A 20340-nucleotide genomic window follows, 5' to 3' on the forward strand; every position below is an offset into this window, starting at 1 on the left:
TTCAAATGGTTAATTCATTAAAATAAAGTTAAAATAATGTTTGCAATGAACCTGAATCTTTCCTATATTGGATTATTTTAACAAGTCAGGTTTAGAGAAAAAAGGAAATCCTACCTAGCACAAAGGTGAGGAAAGTATAATAGCACAACAGTAGCAGAGTACATAGCACAGATCTAAAGCCACACATTGATGCTCCTTCTTGAAGTTGCTGCAAGCCATATTTCTGCAACACAGATAAAGGGTTACAAATTAATCACATCCTAGCTTGCCTTGTCTGTTCTACTGCAAGGAAACCAAAAGATTAGTATCTCTCAGTATATCAGACCTGCATCAGATAATTAGATGGCTTACACGGCTAGCCTGAGAGGAAATACCAACCATTATAAGTTGCCCTAAATGTTAATGTTGTAATTAGTCATTTCTTTTGTGAAATACCATATGAAGAAAGTAGTGTTTGCACACAATCTGCCTTACATATAGACTAAGAAGTCATGCTGTCTTTTTATTGTAGGCATGTGGCTGCAAAAAAATTGCTAAATCATGATCCGTTACATTTATGCAGTCGCTGTCCCATAATGTTTACGCATAAAGTATTGTAGCAAATGTTTATTTTATTGGCTTATTTTTTCTGATGGGATATTAATGATGAAAAGCTGTAGCGTCAGGCTTGATTTCTTTAGAAGGGGGCTGCATTGGCTTCCAGTTGCCTTCCGGGTGAGATTCAAGGTGCTGGTGATGACATATAAAGCCCTACATGGCATGGGTCAGGATTACCTACGGGAGCAACTACTGCCGGCGTCAACTTCCCTCCGTCCTGTACGCTCCCACAGAGAGGGCCTCCTCAGGGTACCACCGGTCAGAGAATGTCGACTGGTGACCCCCAGGGGGAGAGCATTCTCGGTGGGCGCACCAGTCCTTTGGAACTGCTTACCGGCTGAACTACGGATGGCCCCCGACCTTCGCTCCTTCCGGCGTGATCTAAAAACTTATCTATTCGAACAAGCCGGCCTGGTCTGATGGGTTTGGGGTTTTAACATTATTTTTAACTAACTTACTAAATTGGGCACAATCATTTAACTTTAAATCTTGTATCCTGTATTCTTATTTTTATTGCCCTGTACACCGCCCTGAGTCCTTCGGGAGAAGGGCGGTATATAAATCAAATAAATAAATAAATAAATAAATAAATAAAATAATTAGAAATGTCTTTTTGATATTGATGTTAATTCAGTAGTTTTTAAAAAATGATAATGTAAGCAAACTGGAACCAAAAACGTAACAACAAAAAACCTTAAAAATTGCTCCTCAGAGAAGCAAAAGTCAACATTAGAACAATCCAGAAGAACTGAAGAAACAATTCACATCAATCTTCCAGGCATATAATATAAGCTATATTTAATTTTGACTTTAATCTCTAAACAGCGTTTTGTCTATGCATATTGGTTAGATTCGCTTTTTTAAAAATCTCCCCTACATGTTTCCATGTAAGAATCCACCATGAATAAAATCTGAAGATACATAGTAAGTAAGCATAGGAAATACTGGAATGCCACAGAAGAATAACAGAATGAGGAACTTAGGGTGGAAGAAAAACTGACACTGGGTGGTTTTCTTAAGTAAAAGGCAGAAATAAGCTATAACTTCTGAATAATAGATTATCTAAAGATTAATTATAATAATTTAGCAACCCGTTTCTTGATTTGAGAATCCACTTGCTCACTATTTATAGAGGTTTTTTCCACTATTATTCCAAAAATACACCTCCTCCTTTCATCATAAATAGAATTTTCCTCTTCTAAAACCAGGAACTGTGATTCTTACGTTAGTTAATTATGTTTTGAGATAAGAATCCCAGGCAATTAATGCAAACTTCGATTAAGGAGTATAAAATTCAATTTCCTGTTAGGATTTATTGAGTTATTTGGATATATCTCTCTTTTTCTTTCCCTTTCTACAACAGATTCTCATCCGTAAAATAAGTGTAGTCTATAGCCATTTAATAAAGCTAAATATTATTAAATGCATTCAATTTATGGCAGGCTTTTGGAGGGAATAGAACTGGAACTATAGCAGCGTTGCATTTATTATGTATTTATCCTACCACTGAGCTTAAAAAATGGCATTCCCAATGCCTCAAGTATCTTGTGGCCCCATCCTTTGATATGCCCATCCACAGAGCAAGGATTAAAAACCATGGGAAGATGCATCTGTAAAATATAAGCAGTAACAAATACAGTCTTACAAACAATAATATATGAAGCACAGGTAGTCCTCAACTTACAAACACAATTAACATTCCTGCTACCGTTAAGTGAGTTTTGCCTCATTTTATGACCTTTCTCGCCAGAGTTAAGTGAATTATTGTAATTGTTAGTAACACAGTTATTAAGTGAATCTGACTTCCCCATTGGTCTTGCTTGTCAGAAGGTGATCACATGACTCTGGGACACTGCAACTGTCATAAATATGAGTCAGTTGCCAAGCATTTTAATTTTGATCACGTGACCATAGGGATGCTGCAACAATCGTAAGTGTAAAAAATGGTCATAAATCACTTTTTTTCAGTACTGTTGTAATTTTGAATGGTCACTGAATGAACTGTTGTAAGTCAAAGACTACCTATACTCTTTGTCACTAATGTGTTGCAGATTAAACTAAACACTTGCCTTATTTCCAGAAAACCCAACAAATTCCAGTAATCGTGCAATCCTTGTTGGCAACATAGATAGAGTCTGGAGCGAGAGGAGAAAGAAAAAGAAACAGCTTGCCCTCACTAAATTTTTATTTATTTATTTATTATGGGACTTATATGCTGCCCTATCTCCCAGAGGACTCAGGGCGGCTAACAGCAATAAAAAACAACAGTACAAAAGTTAAGAAAAAATTAAATAACAGCCCCAAATATTAATTACACAGTTAAAAATTAAAACTTTTAAAAACCCATCATCAATCCAGGTCAGCCTGATGGAAAAGGAACGTTTTGAGGTCGCGGCGAAAGGACCGGAGGTCTGGGGCCATCCGAAGCTCAAATAAATTTTATAGAAGTTCTTCATTAATAAAAGAACTTATAGTCTTTCCATTACACTGTAGTTCATATCCATTGAAGTCAACTTCATATTCCTGCTCTTTTATTATTCTTAAATACAGCACAAGAAGAGCTTGAACTACGATCACAATTTAGTCCCACAATTACATTTGTAAAACAGGTCACGATGTGACCAGATCTGATGTAATGATTTTTTTTTTGTGGTGCTTGTTAAGTGAATACTGCAATGTTCACTTAATAGCATGGTCACTAAGTGAACCAATTTTAACAATGGGGCGGGTTTTGCCAGAAACTGGAGGTAAATACCAGTTTCCAGCAAAAGAAACATAAATTTCAGTCACGTAACTACAGGACTACAGGACTAACTACAGGAGATCAACCCTGACTGCTCTTTAGAAGGCCAGATCCTGAAGCTAAAACTCAAATACTTTGGCCACCTAATGAGGAGGAAGGACTCACTGGAGAAGAGCCTAATGCTGGGAAAGATTGAGGGCAATAGAAGAAGGGGACGACAGAGAATGAGGTGGCTGGATGGAGTCACTGAAGCAGTAGGCGTGAGCTTAAATGGACTCCAGAAGATGGTAGAGGACAGGAAAGCCTGGAGGAACATTGTACATAGGGTCGCGATGGGTCGGACACGACTTCGCAACTAACAACAACAACAACTACAGGACACTACAAACAGCTATAAATATGGGCTGGTTGCTGAGGGACAAAGTATGACCAAGTTACTGTTGTGGGAGGGGGGGCTAACATGAAAACTTCAAATATGGGTCATAAGTAATTTTTTGAGGATCTATCATAACTTCAAAAGGTTGCTAAGTGGCCAGTCATTAAGTCAAGGGCTGCTTGTATGAAAATTTCCTGTTACCAATGAAGGAGAATATTTCTAGCTCAGGGTTGAAATGAGGGGTCCTTGGTGCTCTCTGAGCTTGCTTGTTTTCTTGCAGACGTTTTATTACCCAAAGTAGGTAACTGAAAAGTAGGTAACATCATCAGTGTTAGTCCTGATGATGTTACCTAGTTAGGGTAATGAAGCGTCTGCAAGAAAACAAGCAAGCTCAGAGAGTACCAAGGACCCCTCATTTCCTGGTACTGCTCAGAGTCATCTCAGAGAGACTATTTGGTGGAGAGAAGATTGTACAAAGAAGATTTCAAGAAAATATGCTGTTCTATACTTATTTGGCTTCAAAGCAGTTAGAACCAAAGAAGTCACAAGTAATCTTGAAACAAAAAGATGGGTAATAAATTTAGTAGTAAATGATATAAACTCTTTTAAGACAGCATGATTTGTGAGGAAGCCTAATATACCCTCCCATACAGGACTGCTCAGTAGAGGAACCCAAAGATTTTAAGATTCAGCACTGCCCGTGAAGCACTGTAGTGAAAGAAATTCACAGATGAAGTATATAGAGAAAATAACAGGATGTGTTATAGAGACAACATGAAAAGAACAATTGGGTCTCTATAACGCTGACAACATTTGACAATTTTGCAGCTGTTAACTGATGAGATCTAAGCGAACTAAGGAGTTTTAGGAGACAGCTGATAAAGCTAAAAATTCTAAAAAAAATTAACACATTTATAATTGAAGTTTCCTTCCTATGTGAAACTTGGAATTGAAAGCTACCCTTCCTCCAAGAATACAGAATGCTGCCTATGAACTATTGTAATTATTTTTATAATGGAATAGTTTGAATGGATCTTGAAAAGGTATTCAAGTTCAGTTTGAAGCTTATGCTGTTTAGTTGTATATGTTCTTTAATACAGGGAGTATTTATAGCAATCTGATATATTTTTGACATGAGTTACTTCACCCACACCTGAAGCCCTTATAAGCAGAAGACCACTAACACAGATATCCCCTAAACTCCGCTGAAGATGTTACCCAGCCTGGTAACAAAAGCTCGGAGAATGAACTTTCACCCTCATATGTTACATATCTGTGATGGGACAATTCCAAAATAAAGTGCTCATGTGAAAGAGCCATTGCCATTGCCCTGAAGGACTATTTGCTGGTGCTCTACATACTAGCATCAGAACAACTGGCACAAAGTTAAAATAATTCTATTTAAATATTTATTAGAACTTCAGTACATACCAGATTAAATGCTCCAACTCCCAACTTTACACCAACTTCAAAATGGGGATGATTTTCTCCTTTGACATAATTGGGAGACCGTATTAAATTCTCCAGTACCCTAGCAAAACCAAAGATCTCATTTTAAACAAATTTTTTAAGCATAAAAATAAAAGCAATATACAACATTTTCACATACTGTAATTATTAAGGGCCACTAGAAATAATTAATTTTGGGTGTCAAACATGGGGCATGTGTCACCAATAAGCAAAGAGACACCTTCCTTGACACCTACATGGTTTCCTATGTCATCTGATTTTTAGAAAGTGAATAGAGTACAGTGTTTCAATTTTAACATGAATTGGAAGCTAGAGTGTTGGAAAACTAAGTGTCAGCCTCTAGCATGTTTTTCATTTCCACAGGGCCCCCAAAAGAATTCTCTGAAAATAACAGTGAGAACAGCTACAGGCCAATGCATTTGTTTAGAAGGTGAAGCATTAACTATTTCGCTTGGTAGATGTCATGTTACCATTTTGTGAATGAAAAAACTTCCTATAGCAGCCATTTTGGTGAGCTCACCAAATTTAAGCAACGATTATTAGCCCAGGGACATGAGAAAAACCTGATGTTATTTATAAATAAGCACTATCCACATTTGGACTTTTTGGGAGGAGCTCCACCAGTGGTGGGATTCAGCCAGTTCACACCAGTTCGGAAGAACTGGTAGCTAATTTTTTATTGCCCAGTAGCAGAATGGACTTCCGGAAGCGGCATCCACACAGAGAACCAGTTGTTCACATATTTGAATCCCACCACTGAGCTCCACAATATGAAAATCCCTTCCACAAAGGTGGGAAGAGGAATTTGCACATTTTTAAGCATACTTAAAATATTTTTTAACCCTTTGCCTCCTGAGACAGCATTCCATGAGGGCTCTCAGATTTCCCTTCAAGACTGCTGCCGGCGTCAACTTCCCTCCGCCCAGTACGTGCCCACAGAGAGGGCCTCCTCAGGGTGCCTCCGGTCAGGGAATGCCGACTGGTGGCCCCCAGGGGGAGGGCCTTCTCTGTGGGCGCTCCGGCATTATGGAACCAACTGCCGGTTGAGCTCCGGATGGCATCAGACCTCCGAACCTTCCGCCGCGGGCTGAAGACCCACTTATTTGAATTAGCTGGTCTGGCCTGATGGGGGAATATGGGTTTTTAAATTGGTGTTTTTTAGTACTTTATTATTGTTTTTTAACTGGGCACTGGTTTAATTTCCTTTTAACTTTTGTATCGTTATTTATATATGCCCTGTGAACCGCCCTGAGTCCCTAGGGAGAAGGGCGGTATAGAAATCAAATAAAACTAAACTAAACTAAACTAAACTGAAGATGTAATGAACTCTAAGCTTGGAAACAGAAGTTCCAATGATAGTTACGACTAGCCTATGTAGTTGCTCTTTCCAATACTGAACATTTAGAAAGAAGACACAGAAGTCTGGGAAGGTCTTGAAGTTCCTTGATCTGGACCTGACTAGCCTATTTATCCACATGATGGAGAAGAAACAATGGCTCTGCAAATAATGATTTTTAATTGTGATTTTGATTGCATCAACTTTTTCTACTTTAACAGCTTTTGTTTCATTGCTATATTTTTCAGATCATCTTACTGTATTTATTAAGTGCTGTAAGTCTAGTGAGAATTCTAGAATAAAAGATTGTACTTTAAACACATTAAATAAAAAGAAAAGAAATTAACAGCACAGATAGTCCTCAACTTATGACCATTCATTTAACATCAGTTCAAGGTGAAGACAGCCTCAGAAAAGTGAGTTACAACCCATCCGTAAAGTTATGACTGTCACATCATGCCTGCAGTCACATAATCTAAATTTAGGTGCTTGGCAACCAACCTGCATTTATAACAGCTGCAGTATCTTAGAGTCATGTGATCATAATTTGCAACCTTTGCAGACAGCATCCAAAAAGCAAAGTAAATTGGGGAAGTCAGATTCACTTAAAAAGACAGTCTGATTCCCTTAACAACCATGGTAAACATCAGATCCAGACATCTGATGATTCACGTAACGCCCAAATCAATGAACAACTGAAATGCTGATCCCAATTATGGTCATAAGTCAAGGACTCTCTGTAGCATTAAGAAGAGACTCAGGAGAACCCCTCCCTGAGTATTGGGGAAGAAGAGGGAAGGGAGAAGTAGCACAATCAGATTTACAAGAAATATAGTTCTGATCTTCCTGTGGAGTATGTTTCCTGATCTGCTCTACCTTAAAGGACTATGTGATGCGTAAAAACATTCAGAAATATCTAGAGCAGGGGTGTCAAACTCGCAACATCACATGATGTGTTGTGATGTATCGTGACTTTTTTCCATTGCCAGCAATGGGGTGGGTGTGGTTTCGTCATGACGCATCCGGCCCATGGGCCGGCAGTTTGACACCCCTAATCTAGAGTAATACAGTTTGTCACTGTAAAAATACCAATTATCAAACAATTTCAAATACCACATACCTGTATGTTTGATAACTATTTCTTATTTTGATGCTGCCTTTCGCAAAGCTAATTATGTTTTCATCCTAAGAAAAATAGAATAGATTGTCTATATCAGTTTATTAGTCAATTAAATACTTTTGCTTCAGATGGACAGTGACTAATTATGAGATAATTATTTGGCAAATTGCTAAAACTCAGTCTAACTGTAATAAAAAAAACTTTTCCCACTATTTAGCTATTTATAAACTAAAACATAAAATTCCCTTGATAATTATGTATTAAGGTAAAGGTTCCCCCGCACATGTGTGCTAGTCGTTTCCAACTGTAGGGGCCGGTGCTCATCTCCGTTTCAAAGCCGAAGAGCCAGCGCTTGTCCGAGGACAACTCCGTGGTCATGTGGCCAGCATGACTAGACGCCAAAGGCGCACGGAACGATGTTACCTTCCCACCGTAGTGGTCCCTATTTTTCTACTTGCATTTTTACGTGCTTTCGAACTGCTAGGTTGGCAGAAGCTGGGACGAGTAACAGGTGCTCAATCTGTTATGCGGCACTCGGGATTCGACCCGCCAAACTGCTGACCTTCTGATCGACGAGCTCAGCGTCCTAACCCACTGAGCCACTGCGTCCCTTAATTATGTATTAGTTGCATATAAAATATCATAAAAAACATAAGCGATAAACTATGTATTTAAAACAAAAACTCATACTTGCCACTCTCGCATTCCCCTGACTGCCTTCACAATACCAGGTCCTGAAACAACATCCTTACCTGGAGGAATGTAAGAGCCGCTCTCTGAAGCAAGCATTCAGCATAACAAATTTCTGCATGGATTTCTTCTAGAAAAAGTAAAAAAGAAATATTTCAAATTTTCTCTACATAATGTGATTATTATCAATGTAAAAAAGAGTGTTTTTCAAAGAAGAAACTGAAGGACCGCCTATTACCACTTAAAAATTCTAAGAGGCCATTTTTAGAGACAAGCAAGTGAAAGGAAGATAAAATCCTTTCTACAATACAACGGATATGGAACTGTTTCCCAAACTTAGGTAGACATCTGAATATCTGAAGTTTACAGTACGTATTCATCAGTTATATCAACAGAATACAGGCAGTCCTCGACGTACAACCACAATTGAGCCCTAAATTTATGTTGTTACATGAGAAATTTGTTGAGTTTTGCCCCATTTTACGACTTTTCTTGCCACAGTTGCTAAGTGAATCGCTGCAGTTGTTAAATTATTAACATGGCAGTTGTTAAATTAGTATCACGGTTGTTAAGTGAATCTGGTTCCCCCATTGACTTTTCTTGTCAGAAGGTCACAAAAGGGGATCACATGACCCCGGGACACTGCAACCGTCATAAATATGAATCAGTTGCCAAGCATCCAAATTTGATTCATGTGACTGTGGGGATGCTACAATGGTCATAAGTGTGAAAAAGAGTCATAGGTCACTTTTTCAGTGCCATTGTAACTTTGAATGGTCACTAAACAAACTGTTATAAGTCGAGGACTATCTGTAGTATAACAGAGTGCTAACTTTTTGTTTGTTTACCTTCAGTTAATTGAGTAAGATTGTCTTTGTACACTAAATTGTTGAAAGAGTCTGCTACAGAAGACTTTTTCCGAAACCTAAAGAAAAATTATAGAGGCTGAAGATTTAAAGTATACTTACAATATTGCAGTTAAGCAAATAATTCAGAAATATAATTGACACACATTCTGGAATGCATAATATTGGATGCATGAATTTCTGACTTTTCTCAAAATTGAAACATATTTTCTGAATTGATTGAATCTATAATTCCTGACAACTGTAAGACATGATGATTGGTGCTAACAGGAACCCTAGTTTAAAATACTGGGGGTTAACAGGTCTGTAATCCCCTCTCCTGGGGAGAAAATGAATCTCAGATATTAATTCTGTATATGTTTACTTAGAAGGTAAATCCCACTTAATTCATTGAAATTTAGTATTTAATAAAAGCACATAGACATTTATTCTCAAATCAAAAAAATTACATATCTTTTTCAATACTCTTGAAAGACACTCTTCAATACTCTTGCTACTTTTCTTCACTTTGTAAGTTTCATACCTGTTATATAGGTAGTCTTCAATTCATGACTGTAATGGAGGTTGCCTATTATGGTCACACATCATGACGGTTGTTAACCTAACTTAACTACCCCTATCCCTGCTCCCCCCAATGCAGTTGTTAAGCAACCAAGCTGGCATTAAGCAGAACATAGGGTGCCTCAGAGATGGGGGGACTCCCTGGAAGATCTAATGCTGGGTGAGGCCCACTTGCCCCTGAGCCTCCCAAACATGATAAAATTGATAAAATTGAAAACTGCAAGACCAGAAACTGGACTACTAGCCACAAAGAATATAACTACAGAGACTAGTCTCCAGATTCAATAAAACAGAGGCCTGTCTACATTTTCGTCCCTGTATTTTAATTCATTGAAATTTAGTATTTAATAAAAGCACATAGACATTTATTCTCAAATCAAAAAAATTACATATCTTTTTCAATACTCTTGAAAGACACTCTTCAATACTCTTGCTACTTTTCTTCACTTTGTAAGTTTCATACCTGTTATATAGGTAGTCTTCAATTCATGACTGTAATGGAGGTTGCCTATTATGGTCACACATCATGACGGTTGTTAACCTAACTTAACTACCCCTATCCCTGCTCCCCCCAATGCAGTTGTTAAGCAACCAAGCTGGCATTAAGCAGAACATAGGGTGCCTCAGAGATGGGGGGACTCCCTGGAAGATCTAATGCTGGGTGAGGCCCACTTGCCCCTGAGCCTCCCAAACTTCCCCCCAGCCCTGAGGCACTCTGGGTTTACTTCTTGCCCTTTGGGGTCCATGCAGACCTTGGGCCTGATTCCCCCCTCCCCCACTGGGTCTCCTGAAATTCATTGTGGCCATTCCAAAAACGGTATCCGCTTTTGGAGTGGAACCACGTGCACTAGTGACACTGAGAGATAGAACAGCCTGCCCTCCTTCTCTAACGTGAGATCTGGATATCTTCTAAAGGTAAGTGTGCAGTGATGGAGGGTTGGAGAGGTGTGGAGTCTGGTGAGGTGGAAAACAGACCGAAGACCTGTGGGGACCTGGCAGGATTGGACAGGGAGAGATAGCTGAGAGGGGGCACTGCCGCATCCCTGCAGTTGGTTGCAGGGAGGAATGACTATGGGAACACTACAGTGACTGTAACTTTGAAACTGGATCATAACATAAATAGATTTGGGGGGAGGTTCTGCCATACGTATGAATGGTCACTAAGCACCCGGTTGTGCGTTGAGAGCTACCTATATCAATCTGACATAAGATTCAAAAGCTAACCTGAAAGGGGATGAAAGTGTGTGTGTGTGGGGGAAATCTTCTCGTTTAACCAAGCCAGCTCTGAGTTTAATTAATTGGTTCTACTCTATATCCATATTAAATTTAACAGAACTCTACTATTAAAACAAAAGTTTTAGGCTATTTGCACACCCTATCAATAAATTACATGTACCTCCTAGTTGATGGAGGCAGGCAAGAATACCTTGACCTGTAGAGCTATTGCTAAATTAGATATCCTAGTCTGCCTAGAACAGCTTGAGCAGACTTGGGGTGCAACTGTCCCTTAGTTGTTTTTACAGCATAGTGGCTACAATGTGCCCAAACCAATCACTTTAGGATCCGGCAGAGGGCATACAGGTAAGGTTAAGTTATTAAGCCAATCGAACTCTTCTTTTTTATTTGAAAAAGTATAACATGAAAATATTACAAAGTTCTGATGGAGAAAGAGATTTATGGATCCACCATATAGTTCCTTTTTGTCTTCCTTGGCTGATATATTTGATTTTACTTGCTAACCATTTTCTAACCCTTTCCTGTAATTTGGATTATAAAGTTTATGTGAAAGAGAATAGTGTGTATACTATATACATGCTACTTTCAGGCTTCTGAAAAAGACTATTGGGCTTTTTAGATATGTTTCCAATTAACATTATTGTAATAACATCTTAGAGAGCCAGCCTGGTATAGTGATTAAGGCACTAGGCTAGAAACTGGGAAACTGAATTCTTGTCCCACCTTGGACAGAAACTCAGCTGGGTGACCTTGGCCAGTCACTTACTCTTGGCCCTAGGAAGAAGCCAGTGACAACCATTTCTGAAAAACCTTGCCAAAAAAACCTTCAGGGACTTGTCCAGGCAGTCTTCAAGAACTGGAGATGACTGAACAGAAGAAAAAAATAGCATCTTATGTACTAATTGCATAATTATTGCATTTTATGTGCTTACTTCTGACATATAACTTGAGCTTCTTCCATTGTATGTCCCGCATTCAATATGTCCCTGGAGTCAAAGGTCATCATGGCCTGAATTTCCAAAATGGTAGCATAAGTCAAAGCATGATACATGCTATCCTTTTTTCTATAGGAGAGAAGTTAGAGAAATATGTAGACAAGGCCCAAAGGTAGCATAACAAAAGAAAGAAACTTGTCTTTAAGAATGTACAGGAACATTAAAGGCAGTGCTATCTAAGAGTATAAAATCTATCCTATTTATAAATTAAATTTCATACTGAGAGTCACATCTATTTATTTTAGGATATAGTGTTTTCTCTATGAGATATCCTAGAGGAAGAGAGGCTAACGAAATGTTACAGATGCGGTTTTCCACATGAGGCTGATCCTAAAGAATGGTTCGTGTCTTTCTTTCATTGTATTCCTAATAATATGCTTGAAAATAAAACAGACATCCTCTGCAAAAACGTATTGAAAGGCAGACACTTTCACTAAAATCTTGCTCCCCTTAGAAGCATCAAGGAGATAAGGTTTACATTTTGCTAAAGTCTTTCCTACAGGATTTCCTAATTATGTTTTTTTAAATTTAACAATGCAATGTTTACAAAGCATTGCTTTTAAATGCTCTTTTTAAAACTTCTGTTTCTTACATAGATTTGCTTAATTTCTGTATGTCTGCCTGTATTGGGTCACAATGGCTGATCTAAAGCATTCTCAAAGAACTACTGCAGTATTTTTTGTTTATCATTCTCTTTGATCAGTTTACTAATATGTTCATTTGCTAATAAATTACTTGAAAGAATTACATAATTTATTGCACTGACATATGGACATCTAGATATTTACATGATAAAATTGAAAACTGCAAGACCAGAAACTGGACTACTAGCCACAAAGAATATAACTACAGAGACTAGTCTCCAGATTCAATAAAACAGAGGCCTGTCTACATTTTCGTCCCTGTATTTTAAGTGTTCCCTCTTCTTCTCTATTAATCCTATTTTCCCCTCTATGAAACCTTTAAAGAGTATAAAAGATGCCATTCATTTTAATTTATTCAGTAATTTGTTATCCCTAAAGGGTTGTTCCAGTTCTTTCATGTATCACTCCTTAATTTGAAGTACCAGTGAGATTAGTGTCTTTGCATTCTGCAATGTTCTACTTAACACAGATACCAATAGGATAAAATGTTAATTAAATGAGCTCTTAAGTAAAGGAAAGGAACATCCATTATCTGAAACACTTAATTACATTAGATACAGCACAGTCAACTATTCTTTGGGGAACATCATACACTGGGAAACAAAAGATGGGCTTGTGTGATTCCTAAAGAGGTCTTGAACTGAAGCTAATTACAACAATCCCTAAAGTATATTCCCTATAACACCTGCATTTCCATATCAAACTGATAGCACTATAAACTTAAATTTGTTATTAGCCCATCAGTTCCTTATAATACAAAATATTCCTAACACAATATTTATATTTAAAATAGTATGAATAAACAAAAATGTATAAATTAAAATAATGCACATTTTAATTTATAATTATAAAACACGTATAATGTATCAAATCATATGTCTTGTTTTGTTTTTGAAAGTTTACAGTTTACTATTTTATAAATTCTTGTGCCTGTGTCGTATGCCTATTACCATCCTGGCCTTATATATTTTATTTGAATTAATCAGGCATTTTTATGGGGAGGGCTTGTAAATAACAGACTGAAAGAAACTCTGTTGAAGGTGAAAGTAGAGCATACAAAAGGCAGTCCACTACTCCAACTTTTTTAAAAACAAAACAAAAAACAAAGATTATGTCAACAATGTCAACATACAATGACAACCCAATGCAAACTGGTGGAGAAGAAACTGAAGAAACAACAGATGTTGTCTTCTTAGGATTAAAAATTCACTAATATGATAAGATGATAAGATAAGGTAAGATAAGATAAGATAAGGTAAGGTAAGGTAAGGTAAGGTAAGATAAGATAAGATAAGATGAGATGAGATGAGATGAGATGAGATGAGATGAGATGAGATGAGATGAGAAGAGAAGATGATAAGATAAGATAAGATAAGATAAGATGAGATGAGATGAGATGAGAAGATAAGATAAGATAAGATAAGATAAGATGATAAGATAAGATAAGATAAGATAAGATAAGATAAGATAAGATAAGATAAGATAAGATAAGATAAGATAACCTTTATTGTCATTTTTTACTGTGGGCACAACGGCACACATCAAAAATGAAATTTAGTTGCCCGCTCTCAAAATGAAGCACATACATGACACACACCTAAGCATACTATATGCAACATATGTATAGACCAGGGGTCTTCAAACCTGGCCCTTTTATGACCTGTGGACTTCTACTCCCATAATTCCTCAGCCAGCGTGCCTGGCTGAGGAATTCTGGGAGTTGAAGTCCACAAGTCATAAAAGGGCCAAGTTTGAAGACCCCTGGTATAGACCCACACCTCTACATATACATAACAAATAAATAAATAAATACTGTCCATCTTGAATATATAATGGAAGGAGGAAGCTTGAGAGTTCACAAGGTTAATGGAATGAAACTATGGCTGAATCTGGATGTTCTGCTTCAGATACCATGAAATAAAATGATATCTGTTATTTTGGAGAAGGAATGTTAGAAATCTAGACAAAAAATGAAAGTGAGAAAATCACAGACAATAAAGGAATGCTTTATGAAGGCCAAGGTTTTCTCAGTTGCCAGACTGGCAGATTACATATTAAAATTTATGAGCAAATCTTATCAGGATTGACCTTAAGTCTGTTTTCTACCCATCCAAACCCAAACAGCCTCTAAACACTGGATATAAGTAGTCCTCGTCTCACGGCCAAAATTGGGACCGGAACGTCTGTCACTAAGCAAAGCGCATGAGTTAAACCCAGTAAAATATTTTTTGCTGTAGTCATTAAGCAAATCATTGTGGTTATTAAGCAAATCTGGCTTACCCATTGACTTTTCTTGTTAGAAGCCAGCTGGGATGGTCACAAATGGTGATCATGTGATCTTAGGACAGTGCAACCAATACATGCCAGTTGCTAAATATCCAAATTTTGATCACAATGACTGCTGGGACCCTGTAACTGTCATAAATGCAAGGACTGATTGTAAGTCACTTTTTTTTAGCACCGTCATAACTTCAAATGCCATTAAACAAATGATGGTAAGTCGAGGACTGCCTGTATTGACAGCATCATGTGGCTGGCCCAGGTTGGGATGTATTGTATAATTGGGTATCATCAGCATACTTAGGGTGCCAGACTCCAAACTAATGCATGAACTTATCCAGGGGTTTTATGTAGTTATTAAGCTACATAAGAGAGAGAAAGCATCAAGCTCTTTCAGTTGACCGAGAATTTCTGAAATATTTGTCAGGTGTAATTCAGGTTCCTTATAAACATGAGTTTTGCATCATTTGAAAAGAGTGTTAGATTGTTTATAAACGTGGATTTGGGGCTCTGAAAGAGTAGCAATCTTGTAATACTGTTTTGGAAGAACTACACAGGAGGTTGATTTAAAAAAAGAAAGTCAGGTTCTCCTACTTATATATTGCTGGTTCTCTTAAAATTGGGGACGTTACCGGTTTACCACTTCTCACAGAGAATAGTTTCACGTGGCCTGAAATGCTGTTATTACTCTGATGGGTGGGTTGGGGGGGGCACTGCTATTTTACCTACTTCATTCTGACTGTTTGGCCATTCAGGAGCTATTTCCACTTGCCGTCAGCATGGCCATAAGAACAGAACTGCTGCCGGCACTGCTGTTCTATGGCAACATTAAGTCAAGGATATCACTTACTCATTACCAACAGCTCCCTTTTGCCTCAATTGGTGTTCTTTCTTTGCACTTGTAAGTGGCACTGTTTTAGTCATTTCTTTCTTTCCCAATAAGACCATGTTAAGAAACAGCTTGATCAGTCATATACACATGAAATACTTCCTTGCCTGCAGACTGTTGGGCAATGTGACATGCAATTTAAAAAAAAGTTGTTGTTTTTTTTTAAAAAAAACACCCTAAAGATGCCATTTCAATTATCCACTTTCATTAGCTCTAAGGTGCCCCATCCCATGCTAAGGACCGATTGATAGTTGTTGTCCTGCTAGTAGGTTAAGCTTGATAGGATGGGAAAGACTGGGGGAATCCATCTACTGGTTTCCTTAAGTTGTCTCACGTTCAACAACAGAGCAAAGTCACAGCAATTGGGGAAGCAAATTTTATGCCAACAGACTTTTCCGTCAGTTCAAGGACTTCTGGAGAGCACTTGTAAAATGGCCATCTGGTTGGAACGCTTACACAAGGACAGTCCATTCCAGCTGCTCATATCCCTTTCTCTTACATCTCCACAGGCAATCAGCCAAAATCCCCAGTGGCAACAATATTAGCCATCTGCAGTGTCATACAGAAACAAGTGAGACTGCAGCAACATCCAACAAGAAATTACTTTCCAGAGCTTTGTTCTTTCGGGGATCTTGTGTCTCTCTATAGCACAGCAGATTGAACTATAACAAGGAGAGCTGTATCCACTATGCTAAAACAAAAAAATTCTCCTACTGTTCTACATTTTTTTAAAAAGATGCATTTAAAACAGTATACATTTCACAACATTCCTCAATATAGAGAAACTTTGTGAGCAAGCATTTCTGATTCATAACCAATACATTCAACAGACACAGAACAGAGAGTTAGATAAGGAATAGAATAGAATAGAATAGAATAGAATAGAATAGAATAGAATAGAATAGAATAGAATAGAATAGAATAGAATAGAATAGAATAGAATAGAATAGAATAGAATACCGTACAGCCATACATGTGTGAATATATTTAGATATTTTATGTATCATGAGATGCAATAAAATATCTGTTCCTGCTATTACTATTCAGTCTTTCTTACCAATTTAATAAATTAAAGCATTTAAAGCTATCTTTTCAATACTTCAATATAATTATTGTTATCATTTTCCTTTAGCATTCCCTGGAATAGCATATGATTCATGTTTTCCCCCAGAACACAGAATGTCAATATGCTTCTTCACTCTACGGCTATCAGTGACTTTCCACAGGTTCTGCATCAATAGAAACTGACACTGAGAAACCATCCCAGCAAAGTACACCATAATTTACATCCAGTCCTCCAGGGTTATATAAATCACTGTTTAAATTCTGAATAAATACCTTTTGTAAATTTATTTTTATTTGTTTGCAACCAAACAGGAAATATAAACAGCTTCAAATAAAACATAGAAAATTCTCCCAGACAAAAATCCTAAGCTGCTAACTACATGTCATCGTAATCACTACCTTCATTGTCTGTTTTTATGCCATTCAGTGTCTTTTTAGTGCATTTAACTCAGGGGTGTCAAACTCAATTTCAATGAGGGCTGCATCAGCATTGTGGTTGCCCTCAGGGGGCCAGGTTGATGTGGCCAGGGTGGGTGCAGTCTACTGGGTGGGCATTGCTAGAGTGCATGTGGCCTACTGGGTGGGCATGGCCAGCTCTACATCATTCGCGTCAAGGGTACCTATGGGGGCCTGGGCAGGAGTGGGATAGATCTGAGGGTCTCTGGCAGAAGGAGATGGGACCGGGGCAAGTGCCAAGTCATGGTCCACTGGAGGAGCCTCACTGTCTCTCTCAGGCCATGTGGGGGGGCCCCTGGACATTGGCATGGAGGTCAAATGCCCAGCCCAGCCCTCAAGCACCCGGAGCACTAAACCCAGCCCCAATTCCCCAAGGGTGCACCCAGCTGCACTTACCTCCTCAAGGCTGCTGCTGCTGTGCTTGCTCTTCTTAGTCAGGTTGCTTATGATGGGTACGAGGGCAAAGTCAAGAGGGAGGCCCACTCCCTCTCCATGTGAGGAGACCTGGCTTTGTATCCAAAGCTTCCTTAGCAATAGGATGGGAGACACCCCCCCAGGATAGGCCAGGAGGAGGGGGCAAGGGGATGGTGAAAGGTTAGCAGGGAAGGACTAAGGCAGGACTTCTCTTAGACCCTCCCTCTCTTTCCTTCCTTCCTTCCGAGTGGTGGGAAAATATTTGAGATGAGGGAGGGAGAAAAACAGGCAAGAAACGCAGCTGTGGAAGTGTCATCCTTCATGAGGAATGAAGAAATGCACCATCGCCTGTAAGTGGCCAGCACATGGCCCTCGCCTACTTCACATATCTTGGTGGGCTCTGGGGGAGGGGATGCCATAAGCAGCATGAGAGTCAATGTTACCTGTGCAGTGTTGCCCAGCCCCCAGCCTGCCTGGTTTTGGCAGGCAACGGGGTGCTCTCCTCACAGTGCTGAGAGGCTGAGCCACGTGGCATGAATCTAAAGAGAAGCGCAATGCTGCCGAGCCCCTGGTCTGCCCGAAGTAGGGAGGGCCATGTGCTGGCCACTTCCAGGCAATGGTGCATTTCTTCATTCCTCACAAAGGATGATACCTCCCCAGCGTGCGCCCAGTGGGTGGGGCCGACACGGCAGCAGCTGGTCCCTCGCTGTTTCCAGACGGCCTTGTGGAGCTAAGGCTGAATGTGTTTCAACATAGATGGCCACCACAAAATTGCACATTGGCTCCTGGCCAGCCTGGGGCAGGGCCAAGGCAGTGGGGGCCATTTCCTCACTGTTTCCAGGATGGGTTCGCGGGCCACATGAAACCACTTTGCGGGTCGCATCCGGCCCCTGGGCCTTGTGTTTGACATGTCTGATTTAACTGTACATTAATTATGTGTTTCAAAATATGTATTTGGACCTCAGGAATATTGAAATATCCCAAAGTTTGCATTATTCAGATTTTTACAATACAAAAATCTGAACAGTTTTGTCACTGGTGAATAATTAAACAATAGGCCACCAAAAATCTTCACCCAGAAGTTCTAATTAATCTAATTTCCATGAGCTCTTGTTTCCTAATTTCAAAAACGCAAGGTTTAAAGTTGTTACTTCAACAAGGGAAAATCAAATTCTATTTTTCTATAAAAAGAAGCTTTCAGATTTCAAAGAGGGGGATGGTAAAATCTTGAGATTTTTTATTTTTCTTAGAATTCAGGAATTTTTTTCAGTGCTTCCTTATTTTTTCTTAACTATACACTATATGTATTATAGAGTTTATACTACACATTCATGTTTCTTAATTTAAAATAGCAGGAGAAACATGTCATCAGGTTCACAGTCAGGATTTGGAGAAATGGGAATGAAGGGCCACCTGAGTGCCCGTTAGCCATAGATTGTTTTATCTTCAGGGTCAGATTAACAACTTCAAAAGGATAAGCACAACCAGGCAATTTAAGTCCCTCCTTTTTAGATGTGTGTCACTCACATGTAAAAAGTAACCGGGCTTTGATCATCTGGTCAAGGCTACCATTCTGAAGATTCCATAGCTCAGATTCCTCAGTTCTGACCAAAATCATTAATAAAAGCATGCTAGGCCTTGAAGACAACCATGCAAATTTCATATTCAAAACCTCTAGTTTGTTGAAGCCCAAATGAGAGCGTAATCTTTGAGACAACTTCTGCAATTAGGTGTAAATCCACTTAATACTATTATTGTATGTCATATACTAAGTAGCAAAGGACACCTATTCAAATGTTTTGTTATAATCAATATACAGTTCATTTAATCTATCCATGCAGTCCAGTACATTACATTAAACCTAGCAGAGTTTTGTCAGTTTGTCAATTGATTGTTTACAAATTCATGTTAGCTGGTACTAATTGCTGTTATTATCAACATGTTTGAAATTCTTAATTTTTGAAGTCTTATAAAACATTTCCCTGTCTCTAAATCCTGTAATTATGTATGTTGATCATAACCAGAAGAGGGAAGATAGAAGCAGTGGCTCACTTAGTTTGCAGAGAAGTAAGGGCATCTTGGAATTTGTTATTCAGAAAGAAATTGACGGCTACCATGCATTCATTGAGAGCAGCATTCAGATCTGTTGTAGATGAACTGGGGAGAAAAAAAAGAATGAATACTAAGTTTTCTGGCAGAATCATGAAACACTTTGTGCACGGGAAAGCAACACGATAGCTATCAGAATATAATCTGTACAGATTAAAAAAAATTAATTGCTTTTGCTTACTTTAATGTCACAATTTATATATTGTATTTGTTTTACTTCTTGTTAATGGCCTGGAATTCTTATATAAGAACACAGACTATGAATTTAATAATACAGTGAAACAAAATAAGGTCATTTAAAGCTGATTTACTAACCTAATACAGCAAGAGAGCCTAAAACTAGTGGAATCAATCCACATACTAGTTCTTCTCTCACACTTCAAAGCAGATAGCTTCCAGCTGCTGGGTGGACAGATGTTGTACTCACTAATTCTCAATAAATTGGCTGTTTAGGAAAAAAATGTCAAGAATCTCTCAATTTGAATAAATTCTA

General features: G+C 38.5%; 1 protein-coding gene across 1 annotated transcript in view; it reads right to left on the reverse strand.

Annotated features, from left to right (window-relative positions):
* The window catches only part of TTC39A (tetratricopeptide repeat domain 39A), a 51089-nt gene that overhangs the window by 25535 nt on the left and 5214 nt on the right, over window positions 1–20340 (reverse strand). Inside the window, exons 2-9 of the mRNA XM_081323431.1 lie at window positions 19791–19895; window positions 11928–12059; window positions 9181–9257; window positions 8395–8462; window positions 7643–7707; window positions 5148–5247; window positions 2667–2732; window positions 115–223 (exon numbers count right to left, since the gene is read on the reverse strand). Coding sequence (XP_081179557.1) covers window positions 115–223; window positions 2667–2732; window positions 5148–5247; window positions 7643–7707; window positions 8395–8462; window positions 9181–9257; window positions 11928–12059; window positions 19791–19895 — 722 coding nt within the window. The remainder of the gene's footprint in view (window positions 1–114; window positions 224–2666; window positions 2733–5147; window positions 5248–7642; window positions 7708–8394; window positions 8463–9180; window positions 9258–11927; window positions 12060–19790; window positions 19896–20340) is intronic.

This window comes from Vipera berus (assembly GCF_964194415.1).
Source record: "Vipera berus genome assembly, chromosome: 3".
In the NCBI taxonomy this organism is placed as follows: domain Eukaryota; kingdom Metazoa; phylum Chordata; class Lepidosauria; order Squamata; family Viperidae; genus Vipera; species Vipera berus.